Source organism: Gopherus evgoodei, chromosome 6 (assembly GCF_007399415.2).
Source record: "Gopherus evgoodei ecotype Sinaloan lineage chromosome 6, rGopEvg1_v1.p, whole genome shotgun sequence".
Classification (NCBI taxonomy): Eukaryota; Metazoa; Chordata; order Testudines; family Testudinidae; genus Gopherus; species Gopherus evgoodei.
Window position 1 is genome coordinate 33,144,340 of NC_044327.1, and position 23,173 is coordinate 33,167,512.

General features: G+C 43.7%; 2 protein-coding genes across 2 annotated transcripts in view; one reads left to right on the forward strand and one right to left on the reverse strand.

Moving 5' to 3' along the window:
• Positions 1 to 1,215: 1,215 nt before the first annotated feature.
• On the reverse strand, positions 1,216 to 1,800 carry LOC115653546 (interferon epsilon-like). Its single transcript, XM_030566941.1, has one exon. It carries the CDS (start codon positions 1,798 to 1,800, stop codon positions 1,216 to 1,218), a length of 585 nt encoding a protein of 194 aa, XP_030422801.1.
• Positions 1,801 to 18,644: 16,844 nt separating this feature from the next.
• LOC115653758 overlaps positions 18,645 to 23,173 on the forward strand; it is a 96,920-nt gene continuing 92,391 nt past the window's right edge. Inside the window, exon 1 of the mRNA XM_030567375.1 lies at positions 18,645 to 18,847. The gene's annotated coding sequence lies outside the window, so the exon portion shown is untranslated. The remainder of the gene's footprint in view (positions 18,848 to 23,173) is intronic.

Consider the following 23,173-nt stretch of genomic DNA (forward strand, 5'->3'; position numbering starts at 1 on the left):
GGGGTGGGGAGTCTAATGGGTGAAGAGCTGAGACAGAGAACGAGAAACTGTGATAATCTTATTTCAAATGGCCTATTCCTGCTCTCATTATTCACATGTAATTTTGTTTGTGGTGGACACTCAAGAAAGACTTGAGGCTTTACAGTAGAGGAAAACTATGCACATCGTTTTTGTTTGAAAGTTTTTCCAGTTCACATTTGTTATGCTGTTATACTGTGGTTAAACTGCATGTTACACTTCAGAGATGAGATCTGATCAGAGAAGAGTTGAACCGCAGAAATATATAGCAAACCCATAATGTCAATAATGCTTAAAGTCTGACCATGTCTTAATTTTCTTTTAACTTTTTTGCATCAATATCCTTCATTTTGCAGTTTGAACTTTGAGTAAATCAACAGAGTATTATCAGGTAAATTGTAATATGGGCAGTTGGAATTTCATTGCGGAGTGAGTGTCTTCCATAATAGAAGGTCGTGTAGTATGGAGTCTTAGAAGTCACTGTAGGAAGAATCAGTAGAGAGGAAGGAATCCACTGCACGGTACAATTTCATCCAACTGTTTTAACCTCTGTAGTCGCTGCATCCTTAGCTGGAATGAAATGAAATTTGGTTGAAACACAAAGGGAAAGCTAAATTTTCCATTGCATTAATGTCAGTACATTAAATGAAAATATCTTTCTACACCTCATAATCTCACAAGTCTTATGCTCAGTTCATATATTTTATACATGTCTCTAGGAAACTTCTCAAGCTGTGGTATATGATAAGGACAGATTAATAAATAGCAACCATGACCATAATAGAAACACACTACATATATAGAAGTCAGAGTACCTTGGGGGTGGAGGGAAAGTATCATTATCTGATGACCAAAGTATCAGTGAGGTGGCTAAGGATTCGAAATATATGTACTTTATTGCATGGACTGCCAATTATGTAGTGCATAACAGCACCTGATCTATGGGAGATTATGAAGAATCATAAACCTAAATAAAAGTAGAAATGCAGAAAAAGAAATCCATGTAATTGCAAATCCATTTCCAGGAGAGGATGGAAAGAGCCTGAAGCTACTGCCATGGAAATCAGTTGGTATTTGGCCACTGATCATGTAGAAGAGGATCAGGCCCTATATAAGCAGAGTTATAAAATATCCGCTATCTCTATTCAGCTATATAATTGACACTAATTACTCCAAGGAAAAGATCTGTACTCTACCTTAGTTACTAAGCCTTCTAGTGAGTTTGTCAATAAGTACAAAACATCTGTGTATTTCCGCACGAATGATCTCCCAGGCACACAGGCTGTATTGGTTTTCTTTCAGGAAAGCATCTATCCCCTGGAAGTATTTTTTCACTCTCTGACTGGTGTGCTGGAGGTCCTCACTTTCCGGGTTGGTTAATTCCTTCTCCATCTGTGTTCTCAAACATGCCTCCAGCCGCTGAATTTGCTGGTAAAGTCCAATTTTGCTGGTAAAGAACCTGACTATGGATATCCCATCCCAGGCACTTTGGGTGAGGTTTTTGCTAAAGATGTTGAAGATCTCTTGGAGGATCTCTTGAATTGCCACCTTGGCATTCTCTTTCTGCGTCACTGAAAGTTCAGTAACATTCTGGGTGAGCTTGAAAGCTGCCCTTTTGTTTATGCATTGTGAGGGGAAATTTCTGCTCATTTTCTTCAGAAGCTCCAAGCTCTCTTTGTTCACTGTGTTCTTCTGGAAATGAAGCATGGTACAGAGCCGAGATGAGATTTCAGTAGAGAAGAGCAGTACAAGGCAAACATTCAGCAAACACCTGGTGGTCATGATGTCTGTACAGTCCTTTTCTTTGTGTGGAACCTTGAGCCTGGAGTTTGTTGAGGCTCCTACATAGACTGCTGTGTCTTTCCTGTATGTCTTTGAATTTAAGTATTTGGTTGGAGAGTGTTTCTTTGATCATTTTCTGTGTACAAGATTTTCCTTCTTGGAGGTTTTAGAGCTTTTCTTTCTGTTTTTCTTGCTATTTTCTAGTTCTTTTACCATGTTTCCTCCTTATTTTTCTGTGTGAAAGTGACCACCTATGACAATACACAACCATGTTAACTCATGTTGGATCCACATACATACAGGCTTTTTATCATACATTAATTTCTAAAATTTGAGAAGATCATCCACAATTCGAAAGTGGTACGGAAAAGACCTCCAATTCATCAGCCAGTGCACTTCCCATTCATAACCTCCTTCATTTGAGAGATCAGGAATATTTAAATTTTTCTAGGCATGGAAGAAGTAAATGTGGGAGGAATGGGTTAGGCCTCTCAAAAATATTGGCAAATCTCCCCAACTTTAACCATTTCCTCCGATTTAGAAGGCACATTTAAAATCTAGACAGCACAAACCATCGGTATCCTTCCTTCTGTGAAACCACAGGAGATAGAATGCTCTGAGGAAATCAAACCTTAACTCATTGTTATTTCCAGGTCTTAATATACATACTGGAGCTGAGTAATAGATCCAGCTGAAAAGTGTGAATATCATGTCCTGTTGATCACCCCAAGTAGCTGACAATAGTGAAAAATTGAGAATAATTCATAAAATAGGATGAGCAATTAGTATAGAAACAAATGCTAGAGAGGAACCCACATGGATGACTTTGATTTACAATGAGGTCAGAAGGAGGTTATGCAGAGAAGTGACATTATGTATTTTTTTTTACTAATTGTGTCCCTGGGATGAAAGAATTCAAATAATTTTAAAAAATCAAATTCAATATTCACCATTTTTGCTGGTTCCTTGTCTTTTAACATTTGCCTTCTCCTCTGCTTGGGCAAGGAAATTCTTTAGTTTGTTTAATTTTCTTCACTTCCTGTGGTCATAGTTCATTTTCTGGTTCTCAAGCTCTAGCACAGACTGTTGTGCTGGAGTTTTCGTCATGGCAAGGAAATGTCTTTTAATTCAACAAGAAAACTATTTTCACTGAAATTAAAAAGAAAAATCACTTGAAGAAACTGTGAAATTTTTTTTTGCATATTAATTTGATTAGAGTCTCCCAAGTCTTCCTGGACTTTTAAAAGAAATTTGAGATTTTAGCTTCAAATTTTTGAAAGACGCTCCTCAACGCGGAGAAAGCAGACTTAGTAGAGCCCCCAGATTATCATGGGCTATGCTCCCCATTCTCCCATGACTTTCCAGGGGTGTTTGGGCACCTGTATTCCACACCAGGGTGAAATCCCAAGGAAAGATGTTGTGAGGTACTGAAAGCAAATAAACAAAACTGCAAATCCAGTATATGAATGAGACCATTCTTTTGGTCTTATTACTTGAAGCTTCACACCCTCAGCACCCATTGTTCCAGCCTGGGGCAGCCCTGGCAGGGTGGCTGTAATAGAGCCATGCTGATAGGGACCGGAAAGCAGGTCTGACAAAGCCTTAGAAGTGATGCAGACACTCGTGCTCTGTGTGGAAAGATTTTGTGTTCTGTGCAGAAGCTATCGGGTCATCTATTTTTATGATGAAAGCAGGGCAAACTATTTCGTCCTGCCTGCTAGTGAGATGATAAGGGTGATCTTAAGTGGGAATGTATTAGTGGTGTTTTCCTCCCTTTTTATCTACCTGTGATTGGCTTTCCCACAGGAAGACCTAAAGTCATAGATGATGGATAACATCAAATGGCTCTTAAATAGATTAAAAACAATGTGATGGAATGATTGTCAGGAGGTTCTCCTCTGCGCTATAGGGGTAATGAAGAAGTTAGACTTTGAAGAAGAGTTTGTATGGTCCCCAGGTGGAATATGACCAGGTCAAGGCCCCTCTCCAGCCACTCCCCATAACTGAGGTTCCATTTCAGCATGTAGCTGTGGATATTCTAGGTCCTTTCCCTAAGAAGATACCCAGAGGAAAGCTGTACACACTGACTTGCTTGGCCATGAGGCCAGGGCAAGCGCCACCTCTGGCCGCAAGTTTCCTAAAGATGTGTTCCTATTGAGGATCTAATCCTCCCAGGCGAAATGTAACATTTTCATGGACTCTCATTGTGCCAGCGCTGACTCTGGTCGCAAGGTAAAGATGTGTTCAGCTATTGAGGATTTAATCCTCCCAGAAGAAATGTAACATTTTCATGGTGTGACATTCTGTACCTCCACCACTCAGGCAGTGCAACTCCCCCTCCCACTCTCAGAGCCCTAATTAAGTCCCACATGTATATATTTGTTATAACATTGCATTGGCTAGGAAGCATCACTTTACATTGCACATGCTACATTGTACATGTACATTTATATATAAGATCATATTTCCTTTTGTAAACATGTAACCACCTTATGTAAAATTGAGCAAAATGCTTAAAACAGTTCAAGCACATTATGTGAAGAAAAGACACACTGAAAATGTGTTGTGGTTACTGAAGTATTTCCCAGGACTATCTGCTTCAGTCCTACATCTCAAGATATAAAATAAACTAGACTGGCAATAAACTGTACAAAGGGAGACTGTCTCTACAATGTAAATAGGTGAAGTGGTCTAAAACATACTTTTCTTGGGCAAGACCTCATAAGATCAGATGACATGTCCTTCAATTTTGCTCAGTTTTGCTGTGTAAAAGAATGAAAGCTGGCACCTCCTACAGTAGAAAACCTCCCAAACATTTTAGAACTAATCAACCACTATATTAAGTCACACATGCTGCCCTACCCTCTGTTTATATACAAAACCAGAATACAAGCAGAATAGCTGTACTGTGCTGAAAGCAGGATGTGTGCTGGAAAGTCTCTATGCCCCTTGGATTCTGTCATGCCTTTCTTTGCAACCCAAATGGAGGGCTGCGGGTGTAGCCACTAGACAGGTCTGTGCTGCAGTAAGTGACAACCAATGTATGAGGTGTATCAGAACCCCATTTGTATCTACCACTAGAGCACCAGTGCAGCTATTCCATGCCAACCCAGCAGACTGAGGGGCAAAATATTCCACCCAAAGCCCGATTTTTGAGCTTTGATGAGAGGTGGCATCATTTGGCCCCATGTGTTCTGTATTTCTGGCCTCATTTTCTTGCTAAGGATACTTGCATATCATAATCTTCCCTTTTCTGTGACCTCATAACTTCCATAGCAAGTTGTTTCTAATGTCATAAGCAGTGGTGATATGTGGTAGATAAGCAGCAGTAGATGAACTTCAGATGTATAATGTATAGCATGTCCTCAAGCTTAAGGGGAAAAAAGCCTGAGTATTGATTTGTTCTCAATCTTTATTTACAACCTTCTACCAAATTTTTCAAATTTATTTGAACACATTGGATTAGAATGAACAATCCTTGATCCTTAGATAATTAGGGTAGTTTAATGACTAATAGCAATGGAAACTAAGTGCTCCACCTAACAAAAAGCAATAACTTCGGAGTTCTCTGGCAGACACAGGGCCAGAATAAGGTGTAGTGATCCTTTCCCCAAGTACAGGGTATCTATCTAGTGCTCAAGATAATGTTAAACGGTGCAGTCCAGGTACCCCACACTACTACATTGTCCAAGGAAATGTGGTTCACCAACAAGGGGGCAAAGCTATGCACCAGCTAATGCATTCCAAGTTGCTAATACATAGTCATCATCTTCTGCACAGAAGTACAATTTTTGTGCATGGCCATGAACAAAATGGTGCTTGTTTGACTAATGGCAAAATTGTCAATTCCATATCCATGCCATCTTATTTTATATTTTTGTCTGACCACTTTTCCTTGCCAAACTCCAAAGCAAAGATCAAGCAGAGTGCACACTAGCTATTCTGAAGCACCAAGGTAAAACAGTTTGATGTCAAAATTGAAAAACCCATATGGAGTGAGGCTAACCCAGATATGATCCCATAATTTATTGCATTCGATAAAGTGCCACACGGAATACAAACAAGTAGCATGATGGTTTTCCTATATTTCCCAAACTTGGATGACCTGCTGAGGGGGAAAATTGCTCTAATGAAAACACTAGAGGTGTAGACACTTTACTTTGACAGAATGGCAAGAAAAATATTGGCCCAGCCAAAGCATAGAAGCAACTTGATGTAACCTCTCTTCAAGCAGGTCATTTTAACTCTTCACTTTTATATCCTATCTTCAGAGGCTTTATGTAAACTATGTAATTATCTTCTATATTTCCCTTACTCCTACTTTTCATCTAACAATTATGGCGTCATGGACTATTTCACACATCATTTTTCCTCCTTTTCCTCTCTCTTGCTCTGTGTCAAGCTTGCCTGTACTTTTCCTTGTATAGGCAGCTTCATCTCCCTGTTAGACCAAAACTGTGCTAGATAACCAGTAAGGGCCATCAAATAAATTCTTTTAATCCTAATTTCCCTTGAGAGGCTTTCCAACCTTGGGAAGCTTTTTGGCTAAAAGACAAGCTCATCTTGGCCTATATTTGTCTGAACTTCTGACAATGTGGCAACCCTTCAGCACAACTCCTTTCACAAAAGAACAATTTCATATCTAGTGGGGTGATTGTTTTCAATTACTTGACTGTGTATTCATGCTGGTGATGGTCAAATGCATAGATAATTGAAGCATTTATGCAACTGACATTTGCAAAATAATAAAATGTTAAACTATCTTCTATGTTGAAATTTTTTGACTTTCAAAAACATATACTAACTATGCAAGTCAGAATGTATCAATTCTCCCCAGGTATAAATCTGTGTGCTATAAATTTGCTCCTTGAATGTGTCAGATACTGCTTTGTATAATGTATGAGAAAATGTACATGCACTATGACATGACACACAGGATCACAACACATTGACATACAAGCAGACGGACATAAATAGATAAGACAGAGGTGCTATAGCTGTTACCTAAACACAAAATCTTAGACAAGGTGAAGAACCTCCACAAGCTATGACAAAGGTGATTCCAAGTCACAGGAACAATGTTTTTCATGCTCATACTCAGAGTAAAACATACTCTTCAGTCTAGATTTGTTTTCATTCAGGTCAGGAAAAACATCAAAGAAAGGGCTTAACCCTGAGAGGTACTAATCACTTCCTGCAAGGTCCTGAGCACCCTGAACTTCTACTAAACTGGTGGGTGTTCAGCATGTCTCAGAATTGGGCCCAAAGCCTGAACAAAGAGAAATTTTCCATGGCAGAGAAAACACAGTGACTGTAACATGTTGCATCTTAAGGACAAGATGGCAGCTGCATTAGGCAGGGAGAAAATCTACTTTTAAAAGTGTAGTATTTAGAAAACAGCCTTTAATTTACATTGCTATGTGTAGAAAGAATAGTTAGAAATAACAGGCACGATTCTGCCATTCCCACTCACACTGAGTAATACCTCACTCTACTAACACTGATTTCAATGGGGGTTGCTTGTGGGGTATTGTACTAGTCAACGTAAGGGTGGCAGAGTCTGGCCCAACATGAGAACAATGGGCCAGATCCTGAGCTCATGGAATGCAGCATGGCACCATTGGCTGGCCCAATATCATTAGAAGAATCCAGATAACCCAGAGAAAAAGTCAGTTACAGTGATTAGTGTAAGAGGGCCAGAGCCAGAACCTGACAATAAAATACACACACACACACATACACATATATATATATATATATATATATATATATATATATATATATATATATATATATATATATATATATATATATATATATATATATATATATATATATATATATATATATATGGAGAGAGATCATCCAGAGCTTGGAGATGATAATAGAGAGCCCCTGACTAAGCCAGCCCTGCTTACAGAATGGGCCCCACCTGAGAGATTTTAGGTGATTTCAGGTTTAACTACTGAGTGGGCCCAGCTGAGGAAGGGCTGGAGGAAAGAGAAGGTAGAGAGTCAGAAGGTGCCTGCAGGGTGTTGAGTGAGGAGTGAGGCACCTGGAATAACCAGGGGACAGATTGGGAGACCTAGAAGGGAAGGAAAGAGGTGAGGGAGGAAGGACGGAAGGAAGGAAATAGTGCAGGGAAAACTGCAATATGGGTAGAGGATTTGATGTAGCTGTACCATACAGGGTCCTGGGCTGTAACCCAGAATTGAGGTTGGGACTGGATTTCCCTACCAGCCCCAAGGAAGTGGTGTACAAGGGTAGCTGAGCCCAGCAAGGGGGCTACAGGCTGAATGTGACCTGGTTGAAGAAGAGCTGTGGAGAGAGTGGAAGCTTTTTATTTCCATTAAGATAGTTTTGATCTTTAGTTTCGATAGCTGACCCTGGAAGGAATGGGCTAAAGACTGTGCCCTGGCAGGAGGGATGGGTTATCTGAAAGAAACCACCACAGCCCCAGAGTGACTGTTGACAAGGGCTGCTACCTCACAAGGAGACTGTGATGCCATGCCTGGCCATGAGGAAGTGCATAGTAAACCCTGTTACAATGCTTTTTCTTACATGCTTTAACTGCAGCATGTCTGAAACAACTATATTTTTGTAGTTTTCCTTTTCTACTCTCTCTTTTCCTACACCTCATGGCAAGCGCTGTATCTCAGCCCTAGTCTACAGCTAGCTCCTCCTTCCTTGGAAAAGAAGAGCTGAATCTGATAGAGAATTTGAATTGAAGGACACAGTTTCCAGTTCTCACATGGACTGGGATCACTAAAATAATTAGTTCAACAGACATATAAGCAGAAGCCAAAATGGTAAATACTTTAAATTAAAGATTTGCCATTTGAACTCTGATCTTGAGAGATGCCATATCTTGGTCAGTCTGAAGAACTTTGTTGTCTCTTGCCCTTCTTCTATGAAAGAAATTACTTACACAATTCGTTCATGTAGCAAGAGAATGGAGAAAGGCTGCCCTCTAGTGACATTTCACAGTAATCGTTCAGAGGTTGCTTTACAATGGATCAAGATATTCCAAATCTGCCGGGCCTGGATTCTTTTTGGATTAAGGCATTTTGAAAGTCTTTCTATAAAGTAAAGAAAGACTTGGGAACGTGGCTGAATAAAAAATGTATAGGGTTACACTTTGTTCTTTGAAATTGCCCTGGGATCAAAGATTTTGTTGTCTTAGTTTCCAGGTAAACAAACCAGCCAGCCATAAACTAAGAGAAGTCAATAATACTTACGAGTCTTTGCCATGGTAAAAATTCCTGATGGTGGTGGTTTTGGGTTTTTTGTTGTTGTTTCTTTGTTGTCTTTTGGGAGGAGAAGGGACTTAGAACCACTTTTCTTCTGGGTTCCCCTGGAAACCTGTTACACCTGTATAATATTTGTTCATCAACTTTTTATTGCTACACAGCCAACTGTGTCACTTTTTAGGGTAAGTATATTTCTGTCTACGAGTCATAAAGCTTAGTTGATAGATAAATCTCATCTTCTAAACTATATGTTCCACAGTCATTAACTGTCATTGATTTACTTCTGGAAGCTCCCATCAGTTTGTTTCCCTATAAACAGTGTTTTTAGTTTTGGGTTTCAACTGATAAAATGATCCCCAATCTATTTTAATTGCCTAGAAGCTTTTAAAAACTAGAACAGAAATGAATCAAATTTGGATATTTTGAAGATTTTATTTATTGATTGATTGTGTTTAAGCTTTCCTGCTGGAGCAGGTTTCCTAGTCTGTTACTGGGATGTTAAATAATACATCTGTGAATAGAAAGATCTCTAATGTTGTTTTACTCTGTTAAAACAATGGCTTAGATTCTTTCCTGCTATGTGGTAAAAGTGTGATCCTCTGCTGGCGAAAAGCTGCTTTCAACCCGGCATAGGCAGCCAGTAGATGATTCTCTCTCTCTCTCTCTCTCTATGCTAAGGAATTCTAAATGGTGTAGAGCCTTCTTCTCCTAGCCCTTGGGGTAGTGGACAGGGTTGAGGCAAAGGAGGTGTGACTGGGATTTTCTCACACATTGGTCATTTTTAGCTGTCAAATGTGCCCTGGGGGCAGCGGACAGATGGCACATGGCCCTGAGGTTGCTTTAAACAGAGCTTGAGCACAAAAAGCACAAAACTCAAGGGTCCTGTCCCATTTCTATTATCCAAGTAGGTTCATCACAAGTCTACACTAGATTAGTTAGTGGATCAGTCCAACAGCAAAACCTGTAATACCTCACATTTTCCATTATAAGGCCCATTCTCAGTTGCTTATTTTTCAAAACTATAATAACTTGGGCCTGTTGTATGTTTTTTTTGTTTGTTTAAGCTTAGCAAAAATGGGTCAGCTGTTTCTGAGAATAGGATGGGGGGGAAATGTAGTTTTGCCAATGTTAAAAAAAAAACAACTTTTTATTTCTGATTTTTAGAGGGGTTCTAGCATCTTCAGTCTTTGGAACTGGAACTTGGAAATTTGGCAGGGGAATAGTCTTGGGGCAAGAGAGATGACTTTTGCTGCCCCTGTGAATATGTAAACAGATTTGAACAAGTCATCAGACACTGAAAATCACCATTTCCACATATTCACTAGAGTTTTATTAGAGGCTTGCTGCTAAAATCTCTAAACATTCCATCTCTGTGGAGCATGCTGTCATAAACAGATAGCTAAGGGTTAATGTTCTTTTACCTGTAAAGGGGTAACGCCAGTAACCTGAAACACCTGACCAGAGGACCAATCAGGAAACAAGACTTTTTCAAATCTGGGTGGAGGGAAGTTTGTGTGTGAGTTCTTTGTTCTTTGTCTTTGGTCTGACCCTCTCGGCTATGAGAGTGATTTTTCTATCTCCAGCTTTCTAATCTTCTGTTTCCCAGTTGTAAGTACAAAGAGATAAGACAGTAGGTTTATATTGTTTGTTTTTTGTATTTACATGTGTGTAGTTGCTGGAATGAGTTAAATTGTATTCTTTGTGGATAAGGCTGTTTATTCATATTTCTTTTAAGCAATTGACCCTGTATTTGTCACCTTAATACAGAGAGACCATTTTTATGTATTTTTCTTTCTTCTTATAAAGCTTTCTTTTTTAGACCTGTTGGAGTTTTTTCTTTAGTGGGAATTCCAGGGAATTAAGTCTGCAACTCACCAGGGAGTTGGTGGGAGGAAGAAGTCGGGGGGAAATCTCTTTGCGTTAGATTTACTAAGCCTGACTTTGCATACCCTCTGGGTGAAGAGGGAAGTACTTGTGTTTCCAGGACTGGAAACGGGGAGGGTGGAGTCCCTCTGTTTAGATTCACGGAGCTTGCTTCTGTGTATCTCTCCAGGAACCCAGGGAGGGAACACCTGGAAGGGAGTGGGGGGGGGAATGGTTTATTCCCCTTTGTTGTAAGACTCAAGGAATTTGGGTCTTTGGGGTCCCCAGGGAAGGTTTTTGGGGGGACCAGAGTGCCCCAAAACACTCTAATTTTTTGGGTGGTGGCAGCTTTACCAGGTCCAAGCTGGTAACTAAGCTTGGAGGTTTTCATGCTAACACCCATATTTTGGACGCTAAGGTCCAAATCTGGGACATATGTTATGACATGGTGGCAGCGCGGTGTGGATAGATAGATAGAATCCAGAAGCCAGTAGGAATATTATATTTTTCTTTTCTCTGCTAGGGGCTTTTAAGCAGAGAGGGTTTGGTTTTAAAAGGAACCAGAGAGATTTTTTTTTCTGCTCTCTCTTGCAGTTTTGGCTTGCATATTAAGCAAGGAACCATTAAGGAACTATTACGGGTCTTTTGTCAGACAATAGCACTCCCATTGAGAGTCAAGAATCCAGCAATACATATGCAAATAAAGTGGTTTTTCTGGTTTACTTTACATTTAAAAGATTAGCTAGAGGAAGAAAGGGAAAAAGGCATTGTTGATAGGCCGATCCCAGGAGGCAACAGAGAAGCTGCAGTTCAGACAATAAACACCAGAGGGCGCCTCAGCACAAGAAAGCAGAAAACATGAGTTCCAAGGAAAGCCTAAGGCAGGAGCCAGCACGGCAACAAGCCATAGACAAAGAAAATGAACATAAGAGACAGATAGAACTAATTAATGCAGAACTAGCCAAGGAAGAGGCAGCCCACAAAAGAAAACAACAAGAAGAAGAGGCAGCTCACAGAAGGAAACAAGAAGAAGAAGAGGTGGCTCACAGAAGGAAACAAGAAGAAGATGCAGCCGACAGAAGACAGATGGAACTCCAGAGGGAGGCCCACCGCCAGACCCTGGAATTAGAAAAGGCTAAGCAACATGCTCTAGCCAATCCTAACAACCCTTCACCAATTATGGTTCCACATCCCAAGAAATTTCCCACCTACAAGGCAGGTGATGACACTGAGGTCTTCTTAGAAAATTTTGAAAGAGCCTGTCTTGGGTACAGCATCCCTGAAGACCAGTACATGGTAGAATTGAGGCCACAGCTCAGTGGACCTTTAGCAGAGGTGGCAGCTGAAATGCCTAAGGAGAAAATGAACGACTATAAACTTTTTCAAACCAAGGCCAGATACAGAATGGGGATAACCCCGGATTATGCCCGTCGGCGTTTTAGAACCCAAAAGTGGAAACCAGATGTGTCATTTCCCAAACATGCCTACTACGTTGGGAAAAATTATGAGGCCTGGATATCAGGAAACAATGTTAAATCCATAGACGAACTGCACCTCCTCATACAAATGGAGCAGTTCTTGGATGGTGTTCCTGAAGACATAACACGGTATATACAAGATGGAAAACCCAAAAATCTCACCGAGGCAGGGGAGATTGGAGCCAGATGGATGGAAGTGGCAGAAAGCAAGAAAGCTACTGTCAAGGGGAGCGAATACCCCAGAGAGCACACCGACAACAGACCCTACAACCGAGGGCAGCCAAAGACCCCACCTACAACCCAAGGAAAGGCACAGACACCCTATTCTTCCACCTCTCCAGTCTCCAGTAACTACCTCAACCCAGTGACCAGTCAGCTGGAAGATGCTTTAAGTGTAATGAACTGGGACATATAAAAACCAACTGCCCAAAGAACCCAAACCGCGTGCAGTTCATTACATCACCATCACACCAAAGATCCCCAGGCCCAGATGCCTCTCAAATACCCTTGGAGCGAAGGGAAAATTTGAGAGTGGGCGGAAAGAAGGTTACTGTGTGGAGAGACACGGGGGCACAAGTGTCAGCTATCCACCAATCCTTCGTAGACCCCAAATTCATCAACCCAAAGGCCCAAGTGACAATTTACCCCTTCATGTCACAAGCTGTAGACTTGCCTACAGCTAAACTGCCTGTCCAGTACAAAGGCTGGTCAGGAATGTGGACTTTTGCAGTCTATGACAATTATTCCATCCCCATGCTACTGGGGGAAGACTTGGCCAACCAGGTGAAGTGGGCCAAGCGAGTGGGAATGGTTACACGTAGCCAAACCAGGCAAGCTTCCAGACCCATTCCTGTTCCTGAGCCGTCCACAGACGCCCCGTCTGTGTTACCAGAGACCCAGACAGAGGTAGTGGACCCGGATTCCATGCCAACCACTGAAACAGCCACAGCACCTCCAGTCCCAGGCCCGGAACTGGAACAGCGACCAGCACCAGCAATTGCAACCACATCTTCAAACTCAACGCCAGAGGGCGCCAGCGAGCCAGAACTGGCAGAAGCAACAGACAGCCATACCCAAAAGGCTCAGCCAGAGCCTGAAATACCCCCTGGTGCACCAGCGGAGAGCGGTTCACCAGCAACAGAAACAACCCCATCACCTACATCGCTTCCAGAGGGACCAAGCCCAAGTCCCCAGTCTGAGGAAGAACTGGTGACTCCAGCCTCAAGGGAACAGTTCCAGACTGAGCAGGAAGCAGATGACAGCCTGCAGAAAGCTTGGGCGGCGGCACGGAGCACCCCACCGCCTCTCAGCTCTTCTAATCGATCCCGATTTGTTATAGACCAAGGACTTTTATACAAGGAGATTCTTTCTGGTGGACACCAGGAAGAATGGCAGCCACAAAAACAGTTGGTGGTTCCAACTAAGTACCAGGGGAAGCTCTTAAGCTTAGCCCATGATCATCCCAGTGGCCATGCTGGGGTGAACAGAACCAAGGACCGGTTGGGGAAGTCCTTCCACTGGGAGGGGATGGGCAAGGACGTTGCCAAGTATGTCCGGTCTTGTGAGGTATGCCAAAGAGTGGGAAAACCCCAAGACCAGGTCAAGGCCCCTCTCCAGCCACTCCCCATAATTAAGGTCCCAATTCAGCGAGTAGCTGTGGATATTCTGGGTCCTTTCCCAAAAAAGACACCCAGAGGAAAGCAGTACGTACTGACTTTCGTGGACTTTGCTACCCGATGGCCGAAAGCAGTAGCTCTAGGCTACACCAGGGCTAACGCTGTGTGTCAGGCCCTAACAGACATTTTTGCCAGGGTAGGTTGGCCCTCCGACATCCTTATAGATTCAGGATCTAACTTCCTGGCAGGGACCATGCAAAAACTGTGGGAAACTCATGGGGTGAACCACTTGGTTGCCACCCCGTACCACCATCAAACCAATGGCCTGGTGGAAAGGTTCAATGGAACTTTGGGGGCCATGATACAAAAATTCATCAACGAATTCTCCAATAATTGGGACCTAGTGTTGCAGCAGTTGCTGTTTGCCTACAGGGCTGTACCACATCCCAGTTTAGGGTTTTCACCATTTGAGCTTGTGTATGGCCACGAGGTTAAGGGGCTATTACAGTTGGTGAAGCAGCAATGGGAGGGGTTTACCCCTTCTCCAGGGACTATCATTCTGGACTTTGTAAGCAACCTACAAAACACTCTCCGACACTCTTTAGCCCTTGCTAAAGAGAACCTAAAGGATGCTCAGGAAGAGCAAAAGGCCTGGTATGACAAACATACCAGAGAACGTTCCTTCAAGGTAGGAGACCAGGTTATGGTCTTGAAGGTGCAACAGGCCCATAAGATGGAAGCATCATGGGAAGGGCCATTCATGGTCCAAGAGTGCCTGGGAACTGTGAACTACCTCATAGCATTTCCCAATTCCTCACTAAAGCCCAGAGTGTACCATGTTAATTCTCTCAAGCCTTTCTATTCCAGAGACTTGCAGGTTTGTCAGTTTACAGTCCAGGGAGATGATGCTGAGTGGCCTGAAGGTGTCTACTACGAAGGGAAAAAAGACGGTGGCGTGGAAGAGGTGAACCTCTCAACCACCCTGGAACGTCTGCTGCGGCGACAAATCAAGGAGCTGTGCACTAGCTTTGCCCCATTGTTCTCAGCCACCCCAGGACGGACTGAACGGGCATACCACTCCATTGACACAGGTAATGCTCACCCCATTAGAACCCCACCCTACCGGGTGTCTCCTCATGCCTAAGCTGCTATAGAACGGGAGATCCAGAACATGCTACAGATGGGTATAATCCACTCATCTACGAGTGCATGGGCATCTCCAGTGGTTCTGGTACCCAAACCAGATGGGGAAATATGCTTTTGCGTGGACTACCGTAAGCTAAATGCGTTAACTCGTCCGGACAACTATCCAATGCCACGCACCGATGAGCTATTGGAGAAGTTGGGACGTGCCCAGTTCATCTCTACAATAGACTTAACCAAGGGGTACTGGCAAGTACCGCTAGATGAACCTGCCAAGGAAAGGTCAGCATTCGTCACCCATGCGGGAGTGTATGAATTTAATGTCTTTCCTTCCGGGCTGAGAAATGCACCCGCCACCTTCCAGAGGCTGGTAGATGGTCTACTAGCAGGACTGGGAGAATATGCAGTTGCCTACCTCGATGATGTGGCCATTTTTTCAGACTCCTGGCCCGAACACCTACTACACCTGGAAAAGGTCTTTGAGCGCATCAGGCAGGCCGGACTAACTGTTAAGGCCAAAAAGTGTCAAATAGGCCAAAACAGAGTGACTTACCTGGGAGACCAGGTAGGTCGAGGAACCATAAACCCCCTACAGGCCAAGGTGGATGCTATCCAAAAGTGGCCTGTCCCAAAGTCAAAGAAACAGGTCCAATCCTTCTTAGGCTTGGCCTGGTACTACAGGCGATTTGTACCACACTACAGCCAAATCACTGCCCCACTGACCAACCTGACCAAAAAGACCCAGCCAAATGCAGTTAAGTGGACTGATGAGTGTTAAAAGGCCTTTACCCAACTTAAGGCAACGCTCATGTCTGACCCTGTGCTCAGGGCCCCAGACTTTGACAAGCCATTCCTAGTAACCACGGATGCATCTGAGCATGGTATAGGAGCAGTTCTCATGCAGGAAGCAACGGATCACAGCTTCCATCCTGTCGTGTTTCTCAGCAAGAAACTGTCTGAGAGGGAAAGTCACTGGTCAGTCAATGAAAAGGAATGCTATGCCATTGTGTACGCCTTGGAAGAGCTACACCTATACGTTTCGGGACGGCGGTTCCAGCTACAAACTGACCATGCTGCGCTAAAGTGGCTTCATACTGCCAAGAGGAACAAGAAGAAACTTCTTCGTTGGAGTTTAGCTCTCCAAGATTTTGATTTTGAAATTCAGCACATCTCAGGAGCTTCTAACAAAGTAGCTGATGCACTCTCCCGTGAGAGTTTCCCAGAATCCAGTCGTTAAAAAGTGTTCTTAAAATGTAAAACTCTGTTAGTTATATACTTAGTGGTATATGTAAAGGTGCATGTGTTGTATTACTCTGTTTATTTTAAAGTTCTAGGAGGAAATCGCCGCCAGTGAGGTTCCCCACTGTCTGCAATTTGGGGGGCGTGTCATAAACAGATAGCTAAGGGTTAATGTCTTTTACCTGTAAAGGGGTAACGCCAGTAACCTGGAACACCTGACCAGAGGACCAATCAGGAAACAAGATTTTTTCAAATCTGGGTGGAGGGAAGTTTGGTGTGTGAGTTCTTTGTTCTTTGTCTTGGGTCTGACCCTCTTGGCTATGAGAGTGATTTTTCTATCTCCAGCTTTCTAATCTTCTGTTTCCCAGTTGTAAGTACAAAGAGATAAGACAGTAGGTTTATATTGTTTGTTTTTTGTATTTACATGTGTGTTGTTGCTGGAATGTGTTAAATTGTATTCTTTGTGGATAAGGCTGTTTATTCATATTTCTTTTAAGCAATTGACCCTGTATTTGTCACCTTAATACAGAGAGACCATTTTTATGTATTTTTCTTTCTTCTTATAAAGCTTTCTTTTTTAGACCTGTTGGAGTTTTTTCTTTAGTGGGAATTCCAGGGAATTAAGTCTGCAACTCACCAGGGAGTTGGTGGGAGGAAGAAGTCGGGGGAAAATCTCTTTGTGTTAGATTTACTAAGCCTGACTTTGCATACCCTCTGGGTGAAGAGGGAAGTACTTGTGTTTCCAGGACTGGAAACGGGGAGGGTGGAGTCCCTCTGTTTAGATTCACGGAGCTTGCTTCTGTGTATCTCTCCAGGAACCCAGGGAGGGAACACCTGGAAGGGAGTGGGGGGGGGAATGGTTTATTCCCCTTTGTTGTAAGACTCAAGGAATTTGGGTCTTTGGGGTCCCCAGGGAAGGTTTTTGGGGGGACCAGAGTGCCCCAAAACACTCTAATTTTTTGGGTGGTGGCAGCTTTACCACGTCCAAGCTGGTAACTAAGCTTGGAGGTTTTCATGCTAACACCCATATTTTGGACGCTAAGGTCCAAATCTGGGACATATTTTATGACACATGCTCTCAGGCTCCAAGGAGTTTTATGGTAGGTACAGAGCTAAAATCTTGGATGGGACATAGTCAAAGCAGTATAATTAGCAGCAGAATACTGTATGACTTAAGAGGAAGGTGTGCGGGACTGGGAACCTGGAAATCTTCAAATCTGAGTTCTGTTAATAATTCTGCCTGCTTCAGCCCTCCTATCTTGGGAGGCAGGCCAGTATCATTCTCTGCATTTCTGCAGGAGCTGAGAGATTGCACACAGTCATTTCTAATGGAGCTAGGAATAGAACACAAATCTCTAAAACAGCAGACACAAAACTCATCCATAGTTATGCTGCCTTTCAGACACAATGTGCCAAATCTGTGTGTTTGAGTGTGCTGTCTGTGTTAATTTTTTTCACAGGTATGGTCTAATTTAAACCAGCATGTGAGCTGTTAATCTTCCTAGAGGAAAAGGATATCAAGGGGGAGGGGGGAAGAATGGGGATAAAAAGGCTTCATGTAAGTTTCCAGCTTTCTCTGCCCTCCCCCAGTAAATCTTCCCTTGAGTCACCATTCTTTTACCCTTCTGCCTCTTCACTTTCCCTCCATTGCATCATTCAGGGTACAGGATAGACAACAAGTGAGGCAGAGTAATACTTAAGAGAAAAGATGTTCTCTTATGTGAAGGCACTGCCTGGGGACCCAGAAAAGCACAGTTCTATTGCTGATTCTGCCACAGGCTTCCTATGTTATGCTGGTTGAATGTCATAATCATGCAGAGATGTGTGGGTAGGTACTAAGGTGGCACAGAGAACCTAGATTCTGGCATTTCTTAAGGTTTTTTTTTTCTTTTTAGTGCTTCACTTTGCAACTCTAACATTCCTTTAACAAAGTGTTTTTTTCCAATTAAATAGTATAGCAATAGATAAATTTACAAAAAAATGTGACTTTCTCCTATAACGGCGTATGACGTTTCCTATGTGATCTGAAGGAGTTAAACAGATTTTTACAAGTTTAAGTGCCTGAAGATGCATATAAGTTGCTTAAGGCAGGCACCGGTCCCTGCCTCTGCTCTGGGCGTGGGAGGCCGCCTGCTCCTCCCCCTGCCCGGGCGGTGGTTTCTACGGAGACAGCGGGATACAAATGCCTGGAGCCGCCGCCCCAGCCCGCCTCGCCTCGGCCCGCAGGCTGCGGGTGTTAGCAGCCGCCCCAGACCCGCTCCCGGGGCCCTGCCCGGGCTCTCGCCCCGCGCTCTGCTGGTCTGTGGACCGAGGTGACTCGCCCAGCCCGAGCGGACCTTCCCGCTCCCGCATAAATAACTCTCGGGTGGCCCGGCCCGCCGGAGAGGCCGCGCCGCAGACAGAGCCCGAAGCTCCCCCCGGGAGTCAGCAGGTCGGCGCCGTGAGCACTGCAGACAAGGTGGGTGGGGAGTCCCGGGCTGGGCGGGGGGCAGGGCTCAACTCCCGAACACCTGGCCAGCCGCCCACTCATCCCTTCCGCCATGCCACTGCCCGTTCTGCTGTGCGGGCAATCAGCCACTTCTCCAGCCACCATCCAGCCTTGCAAGTGCCCGGCTACCAGTCCAGCTACCCAGACACCTTTCCATTCCTCCAGCCATGCAACTGCCACCAGTCCAGCTACCCAGACACCTTTCCATTCCTCCAGCCATGCAGTCACTCGTCCAGCTACCCGTCCAGCCATGCAGTTGCCTACCCACCCTGCCACCTATCTGTCTGGCCATGCAATCGCCAGCCAGTCCTCCAGTCATGCAGCCACCAGACCAGCTGCATTGCCACCTGTCCGCGCATTCTATCACCTATGGAACTGCCCAGCCTTCAATCAGCCATCCGCCTGCCCAGTCACAAAGCTGCCCACCCTTCCAACTGCCTAACCATGCTGCAGCCGGTCCAGCTTTCCAAGTACCTGCCCAGTCATGCAACCACTCACCCAGCCTTCCAATTGGCCAGCCTCCCAATCACTCATCTGCTCTCCCAGCCATGGAACTGCTCAGCCACCCAGGCTGCCAACCCTCCATCCATCCCCGTCCATTCACCCAGCTGTGTGACCACCCAACCACTTGCCTCACCATTTACCTTCCTATCATCCATACATCTATTCACTCATCCATACACTCACCCACTAGCTCAGCCACTCACTTTCCCACTCAGACACCCACCCATGCACTCAGTCATCTACCCATCCACACACCCATTCGAGGAGCCATCCAGATACCCATACAACTGCTCACTCACCTGGACATCCCCCTGTACACATCTGCCCGCTCCCCCAGCCATCCAAGTGTCCAGTCATCCATACACTCACCCACTCTCCTACACCTTCTTACACTCAACCATTTGCTCATTGCTCAACCATATGTACTACCAGTCCGTACACCCAGTAAATTTCCCATCCCACTTTTCTTCTGAGTCTCTGTGCCCCAACCCACTTTCCCATCCATCTCCCAACCCACAAACTCAGCCATATCCTCACTTACACACCACACACTCAGCTGCTTTTTGATCCATCCCTCAACACACCAGTCCACCTATCCGTCACTCAACTTTAAATTATGTTATAGCTGTTTATTATATAGCACCACAGGTGGGCATGGAACTTTCCAGAGCTGATGAAGACTGTCCTGTTCATGAGAGCTTACCCTCTAAAGCACTGGTTCCCAAGTTGTGGTACATACAGACAGCTGGCTGATCACAGGGTGTTGACTCACTTCCTTGCTTCCACGTGCTTGGCTGCATTTAAAAAAAGTTAAAAATACATTTAGACACTTTCCTCACACTATTTTTGTATGTGAGCAGTTGCAATAATTGCTACAGGAATGTATGCAACAGAAAGGGAAGGTCCATGAGATAATCTCTCCATTAAGAGGTGATCCATACTATAAAAACAACTTTGAGAGCCTTTGCTATAAGGTAAGATGATAGATAGCACAAGGAGGGCTAGGGGAGAGAGAGAGAGAGAGAGGGTGAGGATGAAGACAATACAATTATTCAATTGATTGGGAAATGTACTGTATTTTTCTTTAGGATTATGCAGGTTATTTTAAGTGATAGGACTAGGTTTTATAGGCAGGGCTTGAAAAATCCACTTGCCTTTGGCTAATTGGAAAACTTCTGCAGTATATAAACTTTCATTTAAAAAACAAATTCTAGTCCTTATGGCTGAGAAGATAAACAAATGTGAATCAAGTGCAAACTGGTGCAGTACTGCCTCCTGGATCGTCTACTCCTGAGGAAATGTTGTGCCAAAAATTAGAAATTCTGCACCAGAAAATTAAGAATTCTATGCACAATAATTTAAAATTCTGCAAAATTCCACATATTTTAGTTGTCAAAATAACACTATATAATCATGCCAGTTTCAATTATTTTGGTAATTTATTCCAAAATACCTGTCAGCATACTCTAACAATACAGACACACAAATTCTCCCAGGAGTAGGGAATTAAAGAAACCCCTATGACAACCCAGCTCCTGTTTCTCTTCCCCTTACCCTCCAGAGCCCAGCCGTGAGGTGCCCCTCCCCCACAGCCCAGACACTCACATCCCCCTCCCTCCCAGAGCCCACGTGTGCAGAGGGAGAAGCAGCCTGATGCTGAGTCCGGGGCTTGTATGGCATTTCCTGCACGCCATCTCCTTCCTTCAGGGTGTGCCAGGAACTGTAGCTTCCAGGAACCCTCCCAGCTCCTTCTCCCTCTCCCTCTCCCCCCCAGCAGTGTCTTCTATTTGGGAGTTGGGCTTTGCCAGGTCCAGCTGCCCCTAGTGATTGCCAACAGCTCTGCAGTGCCAGTTCAGGGAGAGGGGAGGAAATTCTGTGCAGAACATTAATTCTGTGCAAATCCTGCATTGTGCAGTGGATCAGAATTCCCCCCAGCAGTAATCTTCAGATAGACAGCTTATGTTTCCAATATGCTGTTCAAGGTGAAAACTGCAGCACAGCAAACACTAACCTGTCTTGTTAGTTTATGTAGCTGCTATTCAGAATCCTCCCGGGAGCAGTGTAATTGACAGAAATCTGTTCCATTTTACTCTGCTGCTGCTACTTGAGAAAGCTTTGAGCAGTTGTAAAAGGAAGCACTATTCACTGGGGAGAAGGACTCAGACAGAAGCTGAGGGAGGAGTATACCAGGGTAACGTCCTCTTTGAGCAGTCAGGGAGGAGCTGAATAGAGGTCCATGCAGACTACCTGTCCTGATATGTGGGGTTACATTTTGCTCAAAGTAGCCTGGTCTCACCTCTCCAGTGAAGATACAGCATTGTTTGCTGGTGTGATAGCTCAGTGGTTTGAGCATTGGCCTACTAAACCCAGGGTTGTGAGTTCAATCCTTGAGGAGACCATTTAGGGATCTGGGGCAAAAATCTGTCTGGGGACTGGTCCTGCTTTGAGTAGGGGGTTAGACTAGATGACCTCCTGAGGCCCCTTCCAACCCTGAGATTCTATGATCTCTAAAGTCCTAAAGATATTTGTGTTACTATGGTAACTCCCTTGGGTCATCCCTTCTGGATAGGGGATCTCTAAAAAGGGTGAAGTGGGCTGGATATAGGATAAACTATTAGAAGTGAAGTGAGAGGTTGACCTGAGCCAGAGAAGTAAGTTTGACCTTTGTGTTAGAGAGAGCTGCTAAAGCAGCAGTATTTGAGAAATACTCCTGTAGAAACCCACCTGCGTACATGAAGATTGAGGAAACCTGGCTTAAAGGTCAGAGATTAATTACTAAAAGGGCCAGGTTATTGAGTATATAGGGATGTACCAAAAGGTGTTAGCGAGCTAATGTGTTGAAGAATTCTCTTCTGACTTTTCAGTTGAAATTGATTTCTTGTATCTAGTAAATATTATTTGTCCTTTTATCATTTGGAAACTATTTGGAAATACTATATGTTTTGTGTTGCTTTCTAGCAAAAGTGGATGAGATCTGGGCTGTCTTCCTGTCTGTACCAGATATCTGTGTGCCTTTGGGCAAATCACTCTGTTCTTCAATTTCTTCCTCTGTGGTAACTGGGATAATATTTACCCATCTTACTGGTAAGGTAGTGTAGCAGTGAAAAGTATTATTTTTAATTATTAATCTGGTCTGCATTAAAGAAAGTAGTATAGAAGAGAGATTAGAGATAGGTGTTGATAAAATCAACAAAAGAAAACTCAATCCCTAGAAAACATGGATGTTTAACCTTTGTTCTGCAGCCAGAACTGTCATATTGTTGAACCAAAGGAGGGCACTTATGGTATAATTTTCTTGTTATGGGATGAGACAAAATGGGGGTAAAATAGGCTATCTGTGAATGGGAACCCTGGGCCAGGCCAGACAAAGCAGAGCAGGCTTTGTCTACTTTATTAAGTTGGATCCAATGTGATCTTTACTCATGTTGTAAATTACCAATGAACATTTATTTTAGTTTTGCCTAACCATGTTCAAATATCACCCGTCTGTACTGGGAGACAAGAAAAACTCTCTGCATTGTCTCACCTCTCATCCCTCAGCATCCTCCTACTTTTCTGTCTCCTCTCCCCCCGCCTATGTTGTTTCCCAAGTTATTTCCCTGCCGAATTGCCCTACTTGACATAGATTGTATCTGCAGCATTGTCACTGAAATGAACTAATATTCTGTCTCTCACATTGTACTAATTAAAACACAAGTATAATTTATTTATACCTCTAGGTGGCAATTGCAGACTGTGATCTGTTTTAGAGAATCCTATGAGAACACATTATTTTCTCAAGGGTTTAATCTG

Coding starts and splice junctions, on each gene's coding strand:
- LOC115653546 (XM_030566941.1), bottom strand. CDS start 1,800: ATGACCACCAGGTGTTTGCTGAATGTTTGCCTTGTACTGCTCTTCTCT.